At 39.4% G+C, this 17,589-nt stretch overlaps 2 protein-coding genes across 4 annotated transcripts in view; one reads left to right on the top strand and one right to left on the bottom strand.

Moving 5' to 3' along the window:
* Positions 1-2,767, bottom strand: part of ccdc186 (coiled-coil domain-containing protein 186) — a 30,890-nt gene extending 28,123 nt beyond the window's left edge. For both annotated transcript variants that reach the window (XM_059324593.1, XM_059324594.1), the window contains exons 1-2: positions 2,628-2,767; positions 40-1,031 (exon numbers count right to left, since the gene is read on the bottom strand). In XM_059324593.1, the coding sequence (XP_059180576.1) occupies positions 40-980 (941 nt within the window). In that variant the 5' untranslated portion in view covers positions 981-1,031; positions 2,628-2,767. The remainder of the gene's footprint in view (positions 1-39; positions 1,032-2,627) is intronic.
* A 755-nt stretch (positions 2,768-3,522) lies between these two features.
* Positions 3,523-17,465, top strand: tdrd1 (tudor domain containing 1). Of its 2 annotated transcripts, none has more exons than XM_059324367.1 (26): positions 3,523-3,658; positions 3,992-4,159; positions 6,194-6,231; positions 6,319-6,379; positions 6,941-7,055; positions 7,210-7,276; positions 7,398-7,478; positions 7,575-7,754; positions 7,867-8,010; positions 8,166-8,331; positions 8,474-8,557; positions 10,559-10,735; positions 10,812-10,919; positions 11,325-11,495; positions 11,782-12,042; positions 12,252-12,383; positions 12,587-12,694; positions 12,971-13,135; positions 13,535-13,879; positions 13,969-14,085; positions 14,192-14,320; positions 15,657-15,824; positions 15,928-16,341; positions 16,808-16,870; positions 17,003-17,046; positions 17,252-17,465. In XM_059324367.1, the coding sequence occupies exons 2-26, from the start codon at positions 4,000-4,002 to the stop codon at positions 17,321-17,323; spliced, it is 3,570 nt and encodes a 1,189-aa protein (XP_059180350.1). In that variant the 5' UTR covers positions 3,523-3,658; positions 3,992-3,999; the 3' UTR covers positions 17,324-17,465. The 2 variants fall into 2 exon arrangements, with proteins under 2 accessions (XP_059180350.1, XP_059180349.1); XM_059324366.1 differs by lacking the exon at positions 3,523-3,658 and adding an exon at positions 3,689-3,871.
* Positions 17,466-17,589: the final 124 nt, after the last annotated feature.

The raw sequence follows: 17,589 nt of genomic DNA, 5'->3' as shown, positions 1-17,589 counted from the left end.
ATAAACACCAGACATGGATTCATTTTATAACAGACATACCTCTGAATAGATTTCTCCTGCTGTGCATACTTGTATTGTACACACTTTTCAAAGACCATCATGCAATCCTCTTGGTCTTTAGGGAGTCCATTGACAGGCGGGCTCCCTTTCCTCTCACCTCCATCTTCCCCCTCAGGCAGCTGACAAGCCAGCAGCTCCGACTCCAACTCATCCAGCAGTGACTCCTGTGACAGCGAGCGCTGGACCTGCGAGATGAGCTTTCGGCTGCAATCAGTGTCATATGGGCTGGATAGGGAATGACAGGGGGCTGACGTGTTGGCACTGGTTTGTGGGCTGGAAGCAAGGGAGGAGTTGGGGGACATGGGGGAAGTAGGGCCATTACAGAAGCCGGAGGTGGTTGTTGAGTCGGTAGGGGAGCTTTTGGAAGTGCTATGGACGGAAGAGGATGATGGACTCTCAGCTGAACCACTGTCATCAGTAGGCAGAGGCTCCGTGGGACTATTTGTAACCAAGACTAATGGCTGCTCATTGCCGTTCGGAGTGGCAGCGAGAGAATCCTCCACTTCATCAAAAGTCAATAAGCTTTCTATTGTACCTTCAAGAACAGATGGAGAGCTATCTACCACGTTCTCCAGAGTGGTGACCGGGGCTTCCAAAGCTCCACCAGCCTCGTTTGAAACTGACGGGATCCAGCCTTCCATGGAAACTGTACTGCTATCAGAGCCGGCAACACTCCCTTCTTCATGCTGCTGACTGCATGTTTGGGCTTCCGACATAATTTCTGCCTCAACATCTGTCGTAGTCTTGATTAAATCACTGTCGAGCTCCGCTTCATTTTTTGCCTGACTGCACTTTTCTGTCTCGTCTGCACTGTTGTCAGAGATTTGTTCCTCCTCTTCAACGTTAGATGTGCTGTTGTGAGGCGGATTCACCGGGGGAAATTCCTCCAACACAGACTCAACCTCCGATCCTTCCATCATGTGTGTATCGGAGGCAGACCAGGCTTTTCCACGGTCCCTCTCTGGTTAAATCTGACAGAGATAGATGGAGAAGCAAACACAGTTAAGAGAGGGAGACAGAGTTGCAGCATTGAAAAAAATACTGATTGGGTTTTCATACATCCTGTGACAATAGATGTTGCGTAAACTGCCTAAACTTCCTGGATGGCACAAATACAGCAGCTTTGTGGTTTCTGCATTGTGGGCTTTCCTGGTCATAAATACAGATTATCCTTGTTTTGAGGGAATTGCCGGGAAAAATCCTGCCAATGCCCAGATTAAGTGTGCGATTCACCAGAGAACTAACACAAGGAATTTTGAAGTTTACCCATTACCAAAAAAATTACGTAACTCTAAGGCATGCCCGGCAGACACACAATAAAAGGTGTGTTCCTGTCAACATCTGTGACGTAGTTAAACATGTGGGCATGCAGTTCAGAATGTCATATAACAAAAATGCATCTCTTTAACAAAGGCCTCACTGCATTATCTTCAAAAGCTATCACAAATACATTCAGAAGTCATGGTAAAATCAAAAACTTGAAAACTTGAAAACTATTGGTGATGATGGTTCACTTCTCATGTTTACTTTTGAGAATAAGAAATACAACCTTCATAGTTTAGCTTGATGACCCTGTTAGTTGTTTACGTTATGGATATGAAGAAAATTAACAAGCAAAAGGTTAATAAACAAATCAGCCCGTCTCAGTCTGAAACAATCAGTCATGTATTGAACTTTGGCCGGAAAAAAGGCTTTGTCAGCACCTACGGTGTTACTAATCCCAAGAGATGACTGAGAATAGCTGGAAGCGATGTAAACTTTAATACACCTTCATGAGTTGTTGTCTTTGAAAGATGATATGCTATACCATATTTCCTGACCCAAATACCCCCCAGCAGCCGCTATGTCATACCTCTTTCAATACAATCTTATCCCGACTCTCAACAGTGGTTTCACTTCTGCCCTGTTTCACAATTGGGCGTCGTAATTATACTTACAATAATAACTGGAAGCCTTATACTTAACATCATCTTCTTGTGATAAATGGATCATAGTCACATACATCAAAACATGCAGGGTTCTCGTGATAAGTAGAAAAAATAAAAGATAAGGACGTATACAATGGCGACAGGTGTTATGCCAAAACGCTGTCAAAAGTAGTTCACGTAATGTCATCATCCGGTCTTATTAAATGGCATTATCCAGTCTTATTAAATGACACCTTTAAGTGCCCATGCATCTGCAGGTTGCTGTGTAGTTAGCAAGCAGCAGGCCGATGTGCCATTTGTATTTACTGCCGTTTTATTAACATTTCAGTCCATTCAACATTATCCCTGCCAAAGCTGACTTAAACTCGCTAGCTTAGCTGCTTAGTCAACCACGACAAGGTACAGTACATAACGTAAGGCAGATCTAACGAAAAAATAGGTGGTTCAAACAGATTTAACGCATAACTGCAGGTTGACATATTGCATGGAGGCACTTACTTTAGCATGCTAAGCTACCGTTGATAAGAGAGGCGTTAGCTAGCAGCTACTAATACAGTCACTGCAGCTAGCACTGCTAACGCTAGCATCCAAAATAACTGACAATCAAAACTCAATAATCATGGTTATACTTTCACCCACCGAAACCGAAAATCCCATGGTGTACTTCGATGCGGAGAGGACTGGGATGAGAGTTAACTTTGGGCTTTCTACCTTACCAGCTGATAGCCCCAACAAGTCACTTTGATATGACACATCAACAAATATGGCCACTGCGGGAGAAACGATGAGGCGATATAAACCAATGATAAGCCAGAGAGAGATGACGTTAGTCTGACGTCAGTACACGACAGGTGCACCTCCACCCACCCTATGAACATGATAAATTAACAGTGAATTAATTGTAAACGTATCGATTATCTGGTACATTTTACATATATAATTCATACAGTCTGGGATATGAATGCATAATTACAAGTCAGTCCTAATGTCATAGGACTTCTATGTGGATTTAAAGTCTAGTTTTATGTAAACTCACTAACACGGAAAAAAAAATTGTCAAACAGTGAATGTATGGTGTAGTATGGTATGGTGATTGTTTCTTATTAAATTCTTTAGTTAATATATCTCCTTTTTGGTTCTTTGTACATTACATTAAGTGATACGTTTACAGAGAACTAAATATTATAACACATTCAACTCACTTGCAGCTCATAAATAAGCCCCAGTTGATACACTATTGGTAAGCTAAATCTTACATTGTTGAATATAAACAGTTGTGCTCTTAATTAAAGCTAATCATTTTACTTAGAATCGTTGGGTCATTATTTGTGTAGCTAGATAAAATCAATATTCATATAGGCCTACACTATATGAACCTTTCACTCTATACAGACATGTCCATGAAATACGTATGTATGTATGTATGTATGTAATACATACACTAATATTATTCTTTGTTAAATATGTTTTAAAAGAGAGAGAAAGAATTAAATAAAATGTATCGCAAAATATCACAACACAATATAAACAGAGTTTAGAGAAAATGTCTTTATTCTCTGGACCGAAATACTTGAGAATTAATTTCATCTTGACCTTTCGATCAACCCGCAACTGAGGCTACTGCGCAAGTGCAACTCCATTTCACCTTTTCCACCGACACGTGCACTCAGGTAAAATATTCACTGCACAATTTAAAACCATAAAGTACACACATTTATTGCTTTGGGATTATATATTCAGTTGTGTCTTGTAGTATATCAATATATAAGTTATTTATTGCACGTTGTGTTTAATTGTCGCCGTTTGTAAAGCTAGTTACCAAAGTAAAAATCAGCGATAAGCGTTAGCTGCCCGTTGTTTAACGTCAGCTAGCTAACGGTTAAGTACGTTTAAATGTCGTTTTATCCTAACGGCAGGATAAAACGACATTTTTGTTAATTTTTCATGCTCACATTATATTTTATAAACTGCCTGACTTTAGATATTATTTTTGACGTTGCCAGCTGCCGCCATGTATCGCTCTTTTTCTCCAAACTCTGTTCGACCAAACCTGCCTTTGAGGAAGCCATCGTCGAGCCCCATGGGTCTTCCTCCCATCGCATCGACTCCTCCCAGACTCCCCGTACCGCCTGCTACACCTGTTGGCCCCGCGGTAGGCCCCATTGGAGACGGTGAGTCAGTGCCAGCTGGCCTCAATTGCCGGACACACACCTGTGTGTCGTACCTGTTTTTTGTCATTTGTACAATGTGAATAGTAACTTAATCACATGGGGCCGGATTCACAAAAGTGTTCTTAAGATAAAACTTAACCCTATAAAGCCTGAACCATGAAATAATTGCCAGAAAATTATATTTAAAAAAAAACCTGCTGACAAATAAATATATATATATATATATATATGAATTCTAATTTGTATCATATTTGATACATTGGGTCTTTTTGTGCAATTTGTTGCTCACAGTTTTTCTTGAACTAACTAAACATAAAAAAAACTTATATTTTTAACCAATGAAGACTTTGACTTTCCTTTTAGCATTTTCCTCAAACATACAAAATATTTTTTTCCATATAACGCAATATCATACATCTGCTGATATAAAGTTTTCATGCAGCAATGACAGATCCACCAGTGGAACCAGCATTTTATTTTTGATACATCTGGTATTTTTGTGCAATTTGTTGCTCAGTTTGTTTATCTCCAACACATCATCAATGCTCAATTTTCTTGCAATCTAAAAATACACACCAAAAAAATAGTTTACCTAAATGAGAAAAAGACTGTATGTTGCTTTATTTAATGCATAATGTATGAAATGCAATAAAATGACAACTGACAAATTTTCAAATAAGTTATTGTGTAACAAATATGATACATTTGGCTTTATAGGGTTAAGAAAAAAAAATAGAATGTTCCTAAGAATGTTCGTAAATGCTATTCACCATTTTTTTCTTAAGAATTGTCGTATGTCTTAGGAACCTCCTAGTTTTTTCATATAGGACGTCCTTAGATTTTTAACTTAAGATCACTTGCATGGTTTCAGTAACTTGGCCTACTTAAATAATATGTTCATAGTGATTGATTAAGTAGCCCTAGTATCAAATACAACAATTGACTCCGTGATTTACTATTTTACTATTTACTACATGTCACACAGACTGAAAGGACATTTCAATTAACTGCCAAAATAAGCTTTATGTGATACATTCTGACCAACTTCAATGAACAAAATTTGTTAACACATTGTCTAGGGCTAAAATAAATACTAAAGAAATCAAATGAATGTCATACAAATTTGCTCAAATAAATACAAATCAAGACTTATCTTTTCACTGTAGCTGTTTTAAGACTGAGGGCTTCTCTCAAAGTTGCAAAGAAATTTGAGAAGAAATCTAAGAACTTTGTTTTCAAGAATCTCATTTGTTAAGTTCTATCTTAGGAAAACAATTAAGAAGAAAGTTAAGAAAACAACCAAAGAAAAGATAAGAATTTCTTCATGAATACCAAATCTTAAGTTAAATTTTGTCTTAAGAGCAAAGTTAAGAAAAAAGTGGCACTTAAGAAGCATTTTTTTTTTTGAATGCTTTGTGAATCCGGCCCATGGTTGGGTGATAACTTTGAAATGTAGTCAATCACTGAATATAAATTACATGGCAATTGCTGTTACTAGTAAAAAATAAAATAAAAATTCTAATCTTTATATACTTTATATTACTTCAAAATACTTTATATTACTTCAAAATCAATCATTGAAAATATTGTACTTTCTGCTAAAACAATAGTTTAAAAAATGACTTCTGCTTTTCAAACATTCAATTAGCTTTCACAAGCAGCAGGTGTATTGGGTTTATTCTATGGGGAAGTTTTTCTTTTTTTTTCTTTTTGTTGATGCTATTGTTGTTTGCTTCTAAAAGTTTTAAAATATTTTAAAGACATTGTCAAACATGTAACCAAGTAATTCTTGACAGTGTTACTATGATTTAATTGCACATTTTTTCAAATGCAGTCTGGGCTCATTATAGATACTTATTGTTTGTAATCTGATTATGTTATCCTGATTATTATGTAATAATGTATTATCCAACCCTGCTAAACAGCAATACAATGTTAATCCTAGAACATTAAATTTGTATTGGCTACTATATAAATTGACCTCAGAACTTGGATGTATTACCCCAGGTTAACTCTTTTTTTTCTTTTTTGCAGGCCCTATAAATTCGCCAGTCAGCAGGGATCAATCTGCAGTATGTAATAAGCTTGCACACTTCATAATTGGCTAAATCAATATGTACTATTGAACATTTTCTACAACATGTTTTCTGTTTTAATAGGTGTTCGGATCTAAGCCACCAGCTTTGACTGTATACTTCTGCAACTACTGTGGTCAGCAAGGTAATGTCACACCATTAAGTCACAACTCCATTTTAAGTCAATATCCTTGCACCATGGGAGTGCTAACAGTATACTAGTGTTTCCCTGCCTGCTGTCAAACCACTGATGAAAATCAGCCTGAATGTCAAATTCTGGAGCATTGACATTGTTTTTTTAATGATCAGTAATTCTTAAACAAAGTTTGCAATCAAATGTGTATTTGTAGGTTTGTTGGAGTGACATTGCTAAGATGCTGTTTTTGAGGATGACATTCTCCAAAAGTCCTGTTAAGCATCTGCAGTCTTCAGATCATGTGTTTTTATCTCAGCTGTTAAGTTGTGAAACATTAACTCAACTCTCATTAACTTGAGAAAGGCATTGTTGATGATGGAAACATAAATTTGGTTTGACAGTTATTAAGAAAAGTGACAATTAAAAGAAAAAAAAACCTGACGTGCGCCATGCATTTATGTATTGATTTTAAATGCATCCTGACACTATGGTGCGTCAGCATGGTATATAACACATTTCCTCCTGGTTATTTTGTGAATGTCAGCTAATGAACTGGTATTCACTTAATAGGAAATTTTAGATGTAAGCGCTGCAAGAAGACACCTTACTGCTCTGTGGCTTGTCAGACAGAAGACTGGAATGCACACAGACACATGTGCAAGACCGTTGATCAAGAACCTGCAAAGTAAGCAGTGTCAACCCTGAGTACCACTGTCTGTCAGCTGTGACATTTTTTTAATGCCAGCAAATAATTACTTTGTGATTCACCGTTTCAAAAGGGGTATTTGTATATAATGTTGAATACATACTGTGCACTCACTTGTTTCTTTTAATCTAAGAGAGAAACCGAAGGAAACCACAGCTTCACCATTGACAGCAGACAGAGCAGGCCTGCTTGAGTCTAAGGTAATTGCAGTGACTTGGATATTTTCTATTGCAAGAAAAAAGTCAATCTTTACATTCTAATGATTTGAAATTACCCTGTGTAAATGATTTGTGGTCTATGTTTAACCTCTGTTTATTGAAGCATGATGATGCATCCATCCTCCAGAGGGTCTATTTGAAGGACTTGCACATGACTAAAATCATTAAGGGAACAGACATCCAGGTACAACATAACCCAGTTTGCTTTAACTAGAAAGACTGATTTAGCCAATGTTATTAAATACCAAAATGTCTTGTGTTGTAATTGTGTGGCTTTTAGGCGTCTGTTGTAGAGTTCTACAGTCCTGGCAGGTTTTTCCTTCTTGCCCAAAGTCCTGAGCTGCTGGAGGCTCTGCAAAGCATCAGCGCAGAGCTGCAGAAGACTTACAGCTGCCCATCAGTCATGACATATGTACCTCATGTTGGAGAGGTTTGCGCAGTTCAGTTCTCTGCTGATCTGGTGAGCAGAGGCTATCTCAAGCTATTTTATGAGACAAGTTTAATATGCACTTTCATTGGCTGGTTCCTTGACTGTGCCACCCGTGTGTTTGCATCTATTTTTTTATGTGTAGAACTGGTACAGAGGCCTGGTGAAGACATTGACCGCTGACCAGAAGACCGCTAATATCCTTTACATTGACTTTGGCAATGAAGAAGATGTCCCTGTGGAGAGGATCAAGCCCCTGGCTGCTAATATCCAGCTGTTTTGTCCATGTGTGAGTAATATTTCCACCACTGAAAATATATATTTTTTATTTTAAGCGTGGTAATGATAAAATTACTAAACTGCACTACTTAACATTCATGCTGACAGTCTGCAGTGTCTTACAGCTTTCATGATGAAACTAGCATTTCCATTTATTACTTCCAGGCAATGGAGTGCTGTATCTCCGGGGTGATGCCAGTGACTGGCGACTGGTCAGGCGAGTGCTGTATTGCATTGAAACAGATGTTAGCTGGCAAGACGGTGACTGTTAGGCTGGTGGAAACACAAGAAAATGGTCACATTCATGCTGTGGATATCCTGCTTTCCATGGGTAGGTTTTATAGAGTCTGCATTGCTGAAAAACATGGTGCGTTTGTGATGGACAAAGTGGTATTTGTCATATGAATACACAAGTGAAGGATATGTAGTAGTTTAAAGCTATGAAGACAACTCTTTCTCTCTTCGTCTTTTAGGAAAGCAGTTGAGCAAATTCCTCCTTGAGCACGGTTACGCAGCAGAGCAAACAGTCAACGTAACACGAACTCAGCAAGACATAAGTAAGCACTATATACTTGACCATCCCATCTGAAATCAGACCGCAGACCAGTGCATACAGGAAAAGCTGGAAAGAATCATGAAACATCCCTGTTACATAGTACTTAATTGTGGTGACGTTAAAGGCATTAAACCATGATGTACACCGTGTTCCAAATTATTACGCAAATTGTATTTAAGTGTCATAAAGATTACATTTTTTGTTTTTCAATTAAACTCATGGATGGTATTGTGTCTCAGGGCTCTTTGGATCACTGAAATCAATTTCAGACGCCTGTGATAATTAGTTTGCGAGGTGAGCCCAATTAAGGAAAAACTACTTAAGAAGGGCGTTCCATATTATTAAGCAGATGACCATTTCCAAGCAATATGAGAAAGAATAAGGATCTCTCTGCTGCCGAAAAGCGTGAAATAGTTCAATGCCTTGGACAAGGTATGAAAACTTTATATATTTCGCGAAAACTTAATCGTGATCATCGTACTGTTAAGAGATTTGTGGCTGATTCAGAGCACACACAGGTTTGTGCAGATAAAGGCACAATGAGGAAGGTTTCTGCCAGACAAAAACATCGGATTAAGAGAACAGCTGCTAAAATGCCATTACAAAGTAGCAAACAGATATTTGAAGCTGCTGGTGCCTCTGGAGTCCCACGAACATCAAGGTGTAGCATCCTCCAGAGGCTTGCAGTTATGCGTTATTCTATCAGTTATTCTATTCGGCCACCCCTAACCAATGCTCACAAGCAGAAACGGCTGCAGTGGGCCCAGAAATACATGAAGACTAATTGTCAAACAGTCTTGTTCACTGATAAGTGCCGTGCAACCCTGGATGGTCCAGATGGATGGAGTGGTGGATGGTTGGTGGACGGCCACCATGTCCCAACAAGGCTGCGACGTCAGCAAGGAGGTGGCGAGGCATGTTTTGGGCCGAATCATGGGGAGAGAGCTGGTCAGCCCCTTTAGGGTCCCTGAAGGTGTGAAAATGACCTCTGAAAAGGATGTGGAGTTTCTGACTGACCACTTTCTCCCATGGTACAAAAAGAAGAACAGTGCTTTCCGTAACAAAATCATCTTCATGCATGACAATGCACCATCTCATGCTGCAAGGAATCCCTCTGCATCATTGGCTGCTATGGGCATAAAAGGAGAGAAACTCATGGTGTGGCCCCCATCCTTCCCTGACCTCAACCCTATTGAGAACCTTTGGAGCATCCTCAAGCGAAAGATCTATGAGGGTGGGAGGCAGTTCACATCCAAACAGCAGCTCTGGGAGGCTATTCTGACATCCTGCAAAGAAATTCAAGCACAAACTCTCCAAACACTCACAAGGTCAATGGATGCAAGAATTGTGAAGCTGCTATCAAATAAGGGGTCCTATGTTAAAATGTAACTTGACTTGTTAAGATGATTTTGATTGAAATAGCTTTTGATTTCAGTAAATATGACCTCCGAATGCTGGAAAATCCAAAAATGAGCATTTTCAGTTCTTAAAAACCTATAAAATGTTATAAAACTCTGTCGTAATAATGTGGAACAGTGCATTTTAAGTTTTTTATTTAAAAAAAAAATACTGTTATCATTGAGAGGTTTGTCCAATCACATTACAATTCATTAAACTAATGGTTGATGACTTAAATTATGCTGACTGTCATTTGCATCGACTATTTAGGAAAATCGGAGAAAAAACTCAGTTGCATAATAATTTGGAACACAGTAGTTCGTTATCTTTTTATTTCTGCCTATTGCTTTATGCTTCAAAAATCATAAAAGTGGTCTTAATTTGTGAAGATTATTTTGCTGAACAATTCCTGTTTGTATCATAACCTTTTGTTTACCACAGAGCTTATTTTCTGCAATAATACAAAACCCAATGAAATTAACACATTGGCTTTTTGTCTAGGGAACGAGGGTGATACAAACTTCTGGGTTGGTCTACAAAAAATCTTCATGCCTGCTGTCCTTCCTATCCATTCAATTTTAAATAAAAGTTTGATTTTCGATAGACGCTATGGTGAGTGCATCCTTGGAAAACTTCAAGCGTCTCTCCGATGGGAAGGATGACAATACCTGGGCTAATCCGCCAGAGCCACTAACACAGGCAGTGGGTGATGCGTTCTCTGTTGTGGTCACCCACCTTCAGTCACCCGATGACGTTATTGTACAGAAGGTGGAGAATGCTAGTAAGTGGCATTTGATCTGGTACACACAACTTAAACCTCTGGACTGTGATTATGTACCCTTTACTTTTGTTTACAGGAGTGATTCAGGATTTGCAGCTGAAGCTGAGAGAACACTGCATTCAGGCTGCAGCCCCTAAGAATTTCAGGCCAGCCCCTGGCACAGTTTGCTGTGCACAGTTCTCAGGTACAACCCATATTGAGAAACATAATCACATCACATAACATATTGGAGTATGTGACTGTTTGGTAAATGATAATATGTCCAATTGGTTATGCCATCTACTAAAGTAAAACTGTCACTATTTCAGTGAATACATGACACAAAAAATGTAAAACTGTTGACATTTCAGGCAAGTTTCTGTTGAATAAATAAGTGTATTTCTTTTATGAACGTGTTTCATGATTTGAAAAATTCTTATAGGCCTAAAATGTGCTCAACTGGACAATTCATAGATTAAGAGTGTGTTTGTGTGTCTACATTTCTACATTCAGCTTTCAAAATTAGTCAATCATCAAATTAGTGGATGCCCTTTGTATACTTCTGTATACTTTGTGAACCTAAGCTGGGACCTCTGTGTATTTCTTGCAGAGGATAAGCAGTGGTACAGAGCTAAAGTTCTGGCTTATTCATCAGAGAAGCGTGTCTGCGTCGGCTACCTTGATTTTGGAAACTCTGAGGAGGTGGATTTAGGCCACTTGCAGCCTATTAGCGCTTCACTACTGGCCCTACCTATGCAGGCAATTCCTTGTGGTTTAGCAGGTAGTATGTTAAGATTCTTTCACTGTTTCCTTTTGCTTTATTTTGTAGTGTCACTTAACTTGTGTAAAGAAATCTACTCAAAAACACCTTTACACTATTGGTTATGTTGGACAGTAATGGCACAAGGAAGTTGCCTTAACTGTATATACACTAAGTCAACTTTTTATCTAGCTACCTGAAAATGTGATTTTAATCTGTTTGTATACTTCTCAAATTTGAAAACGTATTTCTGAAAAAAGATGTCTCGTACACCCTCCCAAGCATCTGTCTTTGGGCTTTTTTCCAGGGGTGCAGCCTGTTGGGGAGAGCTGGTCCGAAGACTGCCTTCTGGCACTGCAACGGAGGGTTTCAAACCGAATACTGCACATTGAGATCCAGGGAGCGCAGGATGGCAAGGCTTTGGTAGCCATGATTGATGAGGCCAGTGATCCGCAGGCCAATGTGGCCGAGCTGTTGACCTCTGCCGGTTTCGCTGCACCTGCTCCTCCTCCCACCAGTGGTGACCATCAGGTGGAACCGACAGCTGCTGCTGCTGCAGAACCACATGGTGCGAAGTGTCTGAAATTAGTTACTTTGACATGAAAATCACATCTACTTATTTCTAAAACACTTCGAAAAACCAAACTGTTGTTCCTTTTTTGAGTGTGTAACTGTGACTGTTTTTCTACATTGGAATGGAATGTTGGCATAATGTTGCTTAACTGGCTAAAATTCATAAGGTAAATGTATTTTTTTGTGTTTGAATTTGCTCTTTAGTGCCTTCCCCAGCCAGTGAGACTCTGGTGTGGTCTTGTATTGAGCTTCCCAGTGACGGCCAGACAGTGGCACTGCTAGCTAGTGTTGTGGAGAACCCTTCAGAGTTTTACTGCCGCATCAACAATCCTACAGGTTTGTTGTTTCTTCAACCTTGAGGTCTTGCTTGCATAGAATAATGCAAGAAACTGAAAGGCTATAGGAAACAGTAGATTATGTATGAGATTATACCAAGGTTGTTACAATATCAAGTGGCTTAATATGACTTGATGCCTTTATTATGATAAATAATATATGATGTGTTGTTTTCTAATTTTACATGTTTGTGTGTTTGTCAGACCATCAGCTGCTGATCAAGCTGGGGGCTGAGCTAAAACAGCATTGTGAGACAGAGGCATCGCCTTTTGTGCCCAAAGTGGGGGAGCCATGTTGTGCCATGTTTCCTGGTGAGTTTATTTACCGCACCACTAGTTATGATAAACACTGTCAGCTCTGACAGTAAAACATCAAAGGCATAATAAATTAGCATATGATCAAAGCCAGAACAAGTTATTCAGACTTATTTTTTATTTAATTGTGAATCTTATCTGTAAGTTGATCATAATGTCTCTTGACACATGGAACCGTTTCCCAAAAGCCTCACCCAGGGAACAATCAGAATTAATCTTTTTTTGGGGGAAGGGGGGAATTTAGCTGCAGGTAATGTGGTTTTTACTCCCCAGGTGATGGAGAGTGGTATCGTGCTATGGTAAACGAGCTATCTGAAGAGGTGTCTGTAAACTTTGTGGACTATGGTTATAGCATGAAAGTGGATAAGAACCACCTTCGATCCATTACACCCCAACTCCTGACTCTACCCTACCAGGCAGTGCGTTGCTGGCTCACAGGTATTGTTTGTTTGTGTGTGTGTGTGTTTGTGTGTGTGTGTGTGTGTGTGTGTGTGTGTGTGAGAGAGAGAGAGATAGAGTGAAAGTGTTATATAATGTCATTTAAGTAATTTTTGTCATGAAAAGCTGTCTTGCTTAGCACCCAAGATAGTATCTTGTTTTTATTCTTTAGAAAGTTTGCACACTCCCAGTTTGTACCATTGTGGAAGAGGGCAGCACCAAAACATATTTTTGCCACCAAAAAAAAAAAGGACGAACTAAAAGAAATTCAGTAAATCCCTGTAGGTTAGATAAGAAGTTTTGTTTGAATTTTTTTTTTTTTTTTGGGTAGTTGCATAAAAGGATCATTTACCAAGGATTTAACATTAAGTTTACTACAAAGTGTATGTTTGTGCTCAGGTGTGGAGCCCCTGGGATCAGAATGGAGCAGTGAAGCCCTCCTGTGGTTCCAGACTCGGGTGGATGGCGAGCAGCTCTCTGCACGTGTCCTTTCTGTCACTGAACAAGGCTACGGTGTGGAGCTGGAGAGCAGAGGGCAGAATGTGGCAGATGCCCTCATTTCTGAGGAACTAGCCAAAGCTCCTGGAACGATATCCAAAGAGATGCATGCGACCGCAGGCTCTGGAGACCAAAAAAAATTGCCAGAAAAGGAGTACAGGCAAATACATGAGCAAGCCTCCAACCAAACAGGAGCCAGGTCCAAAGACATACCAACTGAGGGACGGACTTCAACTACATCAGAGGGTCAGCTAGAGAGCATGTGTCCTAAAGATGAAACACAGTGGCTGATGTTTTGAGGAGCCAGTTTGAAATTGTGTGTTATCTTGTTTCAGCTCCATCCTTCCCAGTGGATTGGAAGATGGTAGAGCTGCCTCTCAACGAAACCTTTCAGCCTTGCATTGTAGCAATCACTGGTCCTTCCCTCTTCTATCTGCTCAGTCCCAACCAAGGTCAAAACACTCACTTTTGTCCCTGTCTGTAATAAGAACATGCACAAATGGTGAAAATGTGATACTACCTGTTGTTGTTGTTGTTGTTGTTGTATTTGTTGTGCAGTGGACCAGCAGAAGCTTCAAGAGGTGATGATGGAGGTGGCTGCCTACTGCAGCAACATTCAGGCTTCTTTATCCTCCACTGTCCTGAGCAGACCAGCTCCAGGGGCTGCCTGCTGTGCCAAGTTCTCTGGTGAGGAACTCTTATTATTCCATAAAAACATTCTGCACATCAAAAAAAATCCAGTAAAAGCAGACACTCACTTAAGGACAGAAATTAACCAGTTGAAAACAATTTTGATCCCGTTGCCATTGCGGCATAAAATCATGCAATACTAATATATCAGGCTTTCAGTCTAGAGCCCTGGCTTCAAAATTGTAGTTTTTATTATTTCTACTAGATTAAATCATTTTCCCATGTTTCCCTATGGATCAAATACAAGCTGTTTTACTGGTTTCCACTAGAGTTATTGCTGCTGTATTATGGAGCACTGTTGTGTTTGATACAATGCATCAAAATCAGTGTTGCTAATCAATTTCATGTCCCAGAAAAAATAATGAACAATACAACTTTTCCCCCTCACATTTAGTGTACAGAAAATTGGTATTTTTTTGTTTATATTTTCATTAAAAAAAAAACAATGTCATTGTGTCATTATGTAATTAATTATTTAATTAGTTATGATGAGGAATGATCTCTATACAAATATAACTTGGTGAAAGTGGAAAATAATGCATTATTTTATGGCAGTTTTTTTTTGAAGCAGGTGTTTTTTTTTCTTCCAAGGACAGCAAAGCAACTTTTTTTAAAGGTATGCACAAGGGTTAATGGGTAGTGTCAAGCAGGGGAAATCCCCATCTCTCAGGAAGCATCCTTACCACACATTGTTTAATGATTACAGGCAAGAGAGCATATGAGGACAAACCAGCTGATCCGTCATTGAGTTATAAAGCCCAGGAAACACGCACACAATCTGCCAACATGAATTCCATCCAGTTTTTATGTTTGCTCTCTGACTGTTCCTGAGACCCCACCTGCAGTTGTTGCCCCTGCAGACCAAAGCTGGCAATTTGGTGTCTGCTCGTAGATATAATTACACAGCGTGTGTGCAGCTGAGCGTAGGAGCGGCTCTTCTTTAAACACAGTATGCAAGTAGGAGACTATAGCCTGGCATGCATTCCGCAGCTCAGCTAACAACAGGGTCCGTTTTAATGGAGATTTCAGTGCTGCGTGTAGGTTTGTAGCTTGTAAAGGCTTATCAAATTTTAAAGGCAACTTTGTGGGTAGTCATCTTTGTCATCTCTTTAAGGCTGGATTCAAGGCTTTTTGATAGCCCTGGATCCAATTCAACAATCATATTCTTATATTGCACATGCATGAATACACAAGTAGATCAAGAAAGTACAGAAAAACACCACCTGGAGTTTATCACATGGTAAGGTAAAACGGTAAAAATATCTGATTAGCATCTGTTGGTGATCACAGAATTGTCAATAAATAGAATTAACCACTGTTTTTTTCCCTCCAGCTGATGATAAATGGTACCGTGCTGTGGTTCTGGAGGTTGGTGAGAACGAAATGAGTGTCATCTATGCAGATTACGGCAACACTGAGAAGGTGCCATTCTCTCGGATCTTGCCCATCCCCATGTACCTGCTGCAGCTCCCCTTTCAGGTGTCTCGCTGCGCCCTCATTGGTGAGACAAAAGGGCTTCCATTCTTAACCGAAATTATGTCTTGTGTGTTATTTGTAATGACTCTTTTGCTCCTTTATACACCCCTCGCCCCCCCTGTTTCTAGGTAAGGAACACTTCCCTGCAGAGTTTCCAGAAGAAGTGCTGCAGATGTTTCAAAGCCTGCTTTTGAGTGGCGTCACTGCTACTGTCAAGTCATATGATGGCTGTGTTCACATGCTCTCACTCACTTGGCTCACTGAGAATGGTGGGGGGGACGTCACCACCATGATCATAGATGCAATACAGGCGCAGGCCAAGAGTAATCCTTGTCCATCCACCACCCAGAAGGCAGAGCAAAAGGTCAGCAGCACATCTACTGCGAGCGCTACAGTACCTGACAGTACCCAGCCCCTGTCCAAACAGGAAACCCAAAAAGGGCTGCAAAATACAACAACTACCAGCAGCCAAACCATAACCCCAGAGCTGACACCCCAGTCTCCCCAGCAGAAGAAAACCACTCCTACTGCATCAGTCAATGGTTGGTGATATAGCAATTTCAATGTAATTATTTTTCCCCAATTGATTGATAGTCTTTACTATTAAAGTAATAAATTAAACCAAATAAACTAGCAAATCCTGACATATATTCAAGTATCTTCACTATATTTGCTATATCTAAACTGCCATTTTTGTAGCTTTCTCTTGGCTGTGCTTATCATCTTACACTTTGTCGCTATGTTCCAACTCTCACACCTTGCGCATATTGACTGGGTCATCATACCCAGTAACAAAAGGTGGATACCCAGAGACGTCCTTAACACAGCAAAATGAAGAGGGCAGGGTCTCTGCAAAATCAGACACTGCGATTAGTCTCTGCAAAATCAGACACTGCGATTAGTTTTGTACGAGTCTGTTTATTATATTTTAGAAAAATCCTTCAGAATGGTCTATGAAGTATAGTAACTACTGTAACCAACCAGCAGTTTTTGTATCTTGCTTTTCAGAAGATCCAGTTGAGAAGATTATTAAGCAAATGGAGCCTCCATGCGAAATCACAAAAACTAAAGGTACGAAAAACGGGAACAATGATCTGTGACTGCCTGACTTAAAGTTTTAGATTTTTTGATACTACTGTTTTGAGGTAAGTTTGTAAATGATCAAGATGGTGTATCATTGAGCTGACTCTATTTATATTCCAGATGCTCAGACCTCTGGCTGCTGCTGTCTGAACCTGAAAACCAAGGTGAGAACTGGCCTCACTCTTTGAACTTGTGCTATTTACTTGTACAAAACATTTTAGTTTGTAAAGCTAGGAGTTAATGGCCATCATTGACATATTGTCAGTTGTTATGTAATGCATTCAAAAATAGCATGAGCAGCAGCTGGCAAATACTTACGGTAAATCTGAAATGCAAATGGATAACATGTTTTTGTTTTACCTTTGACAGATTGACCACCTGGAACAGTTGATGCAGCTGCAGCTTTCTCTCATCAAGCAGATAGTGGGACAGACAAAATAAGATTACATAACTTCAAATTCTTGTTCTCCAACTTCAAAATCAAGCCTCTTGTGTTTTTTCCAACCATATTTCTTTAAAACAAGTTCGCTCTTAATGTGGCCTCCAGAAGCAGCCACCCAGCTTGTAATTTTAATTTTGTCACCTTATTCTAGAAGTTGCCATCCAGCTTTTAACTTTAATTTTGTGTCCCTATTCAGGGCTTTTGTGTTTTTAACCTGTTAAATTACAGTCCTTTTTTATGTTTTAATATATTTGGAGGTTTAAAA

The sequence above is a fragment of the Centropristis striata genome, chromosome 21, assembly GCF_030273125.1.
Source record: "Centropristis striata isolate RG_2023a ecotype Rhode Island chromosome 21, C.striata_1.0, whole genome shotgun sequence".
Lineage (NCBI taxonomy): Eukaryota > Metazoa > Chordata > Actinopteri > Perciformes > Serranidae > Centropristis > Centropristis striata.
Note: the sequence above shows the minus strand (reverse complement) of the source record. Positions and strands in the feature narration are given on the sequence as shown.

What these genes read in the sequence shown, in the direction of transcription:
- tdrd1 (XM_059324367.1), top strand. Translation starts at nt 4,000, where the DNA reads ATGTATCGCTCTTTTTCTCCAAACTCTGTTCGACCAAACCTGCCTTTG. An exon ending in ACAGAAGGTGGAGAATGCTA is followed by an intron (nt 10,736 to 10,811) that starts GTAAGTGGCATT and finishes TTTTGTTTACAG; the next exon opens with GAGTGATTCAGGATTTGCAG. An exon ending in GTCTGAACCTGAAAACCAAG is followed by an intron (nt 17,047 to 17,251) that starts GTGAGAACTGGC and finishes TACCTTTGACAG; the next exon opens with ATTGACCACCTGGAACAGTT.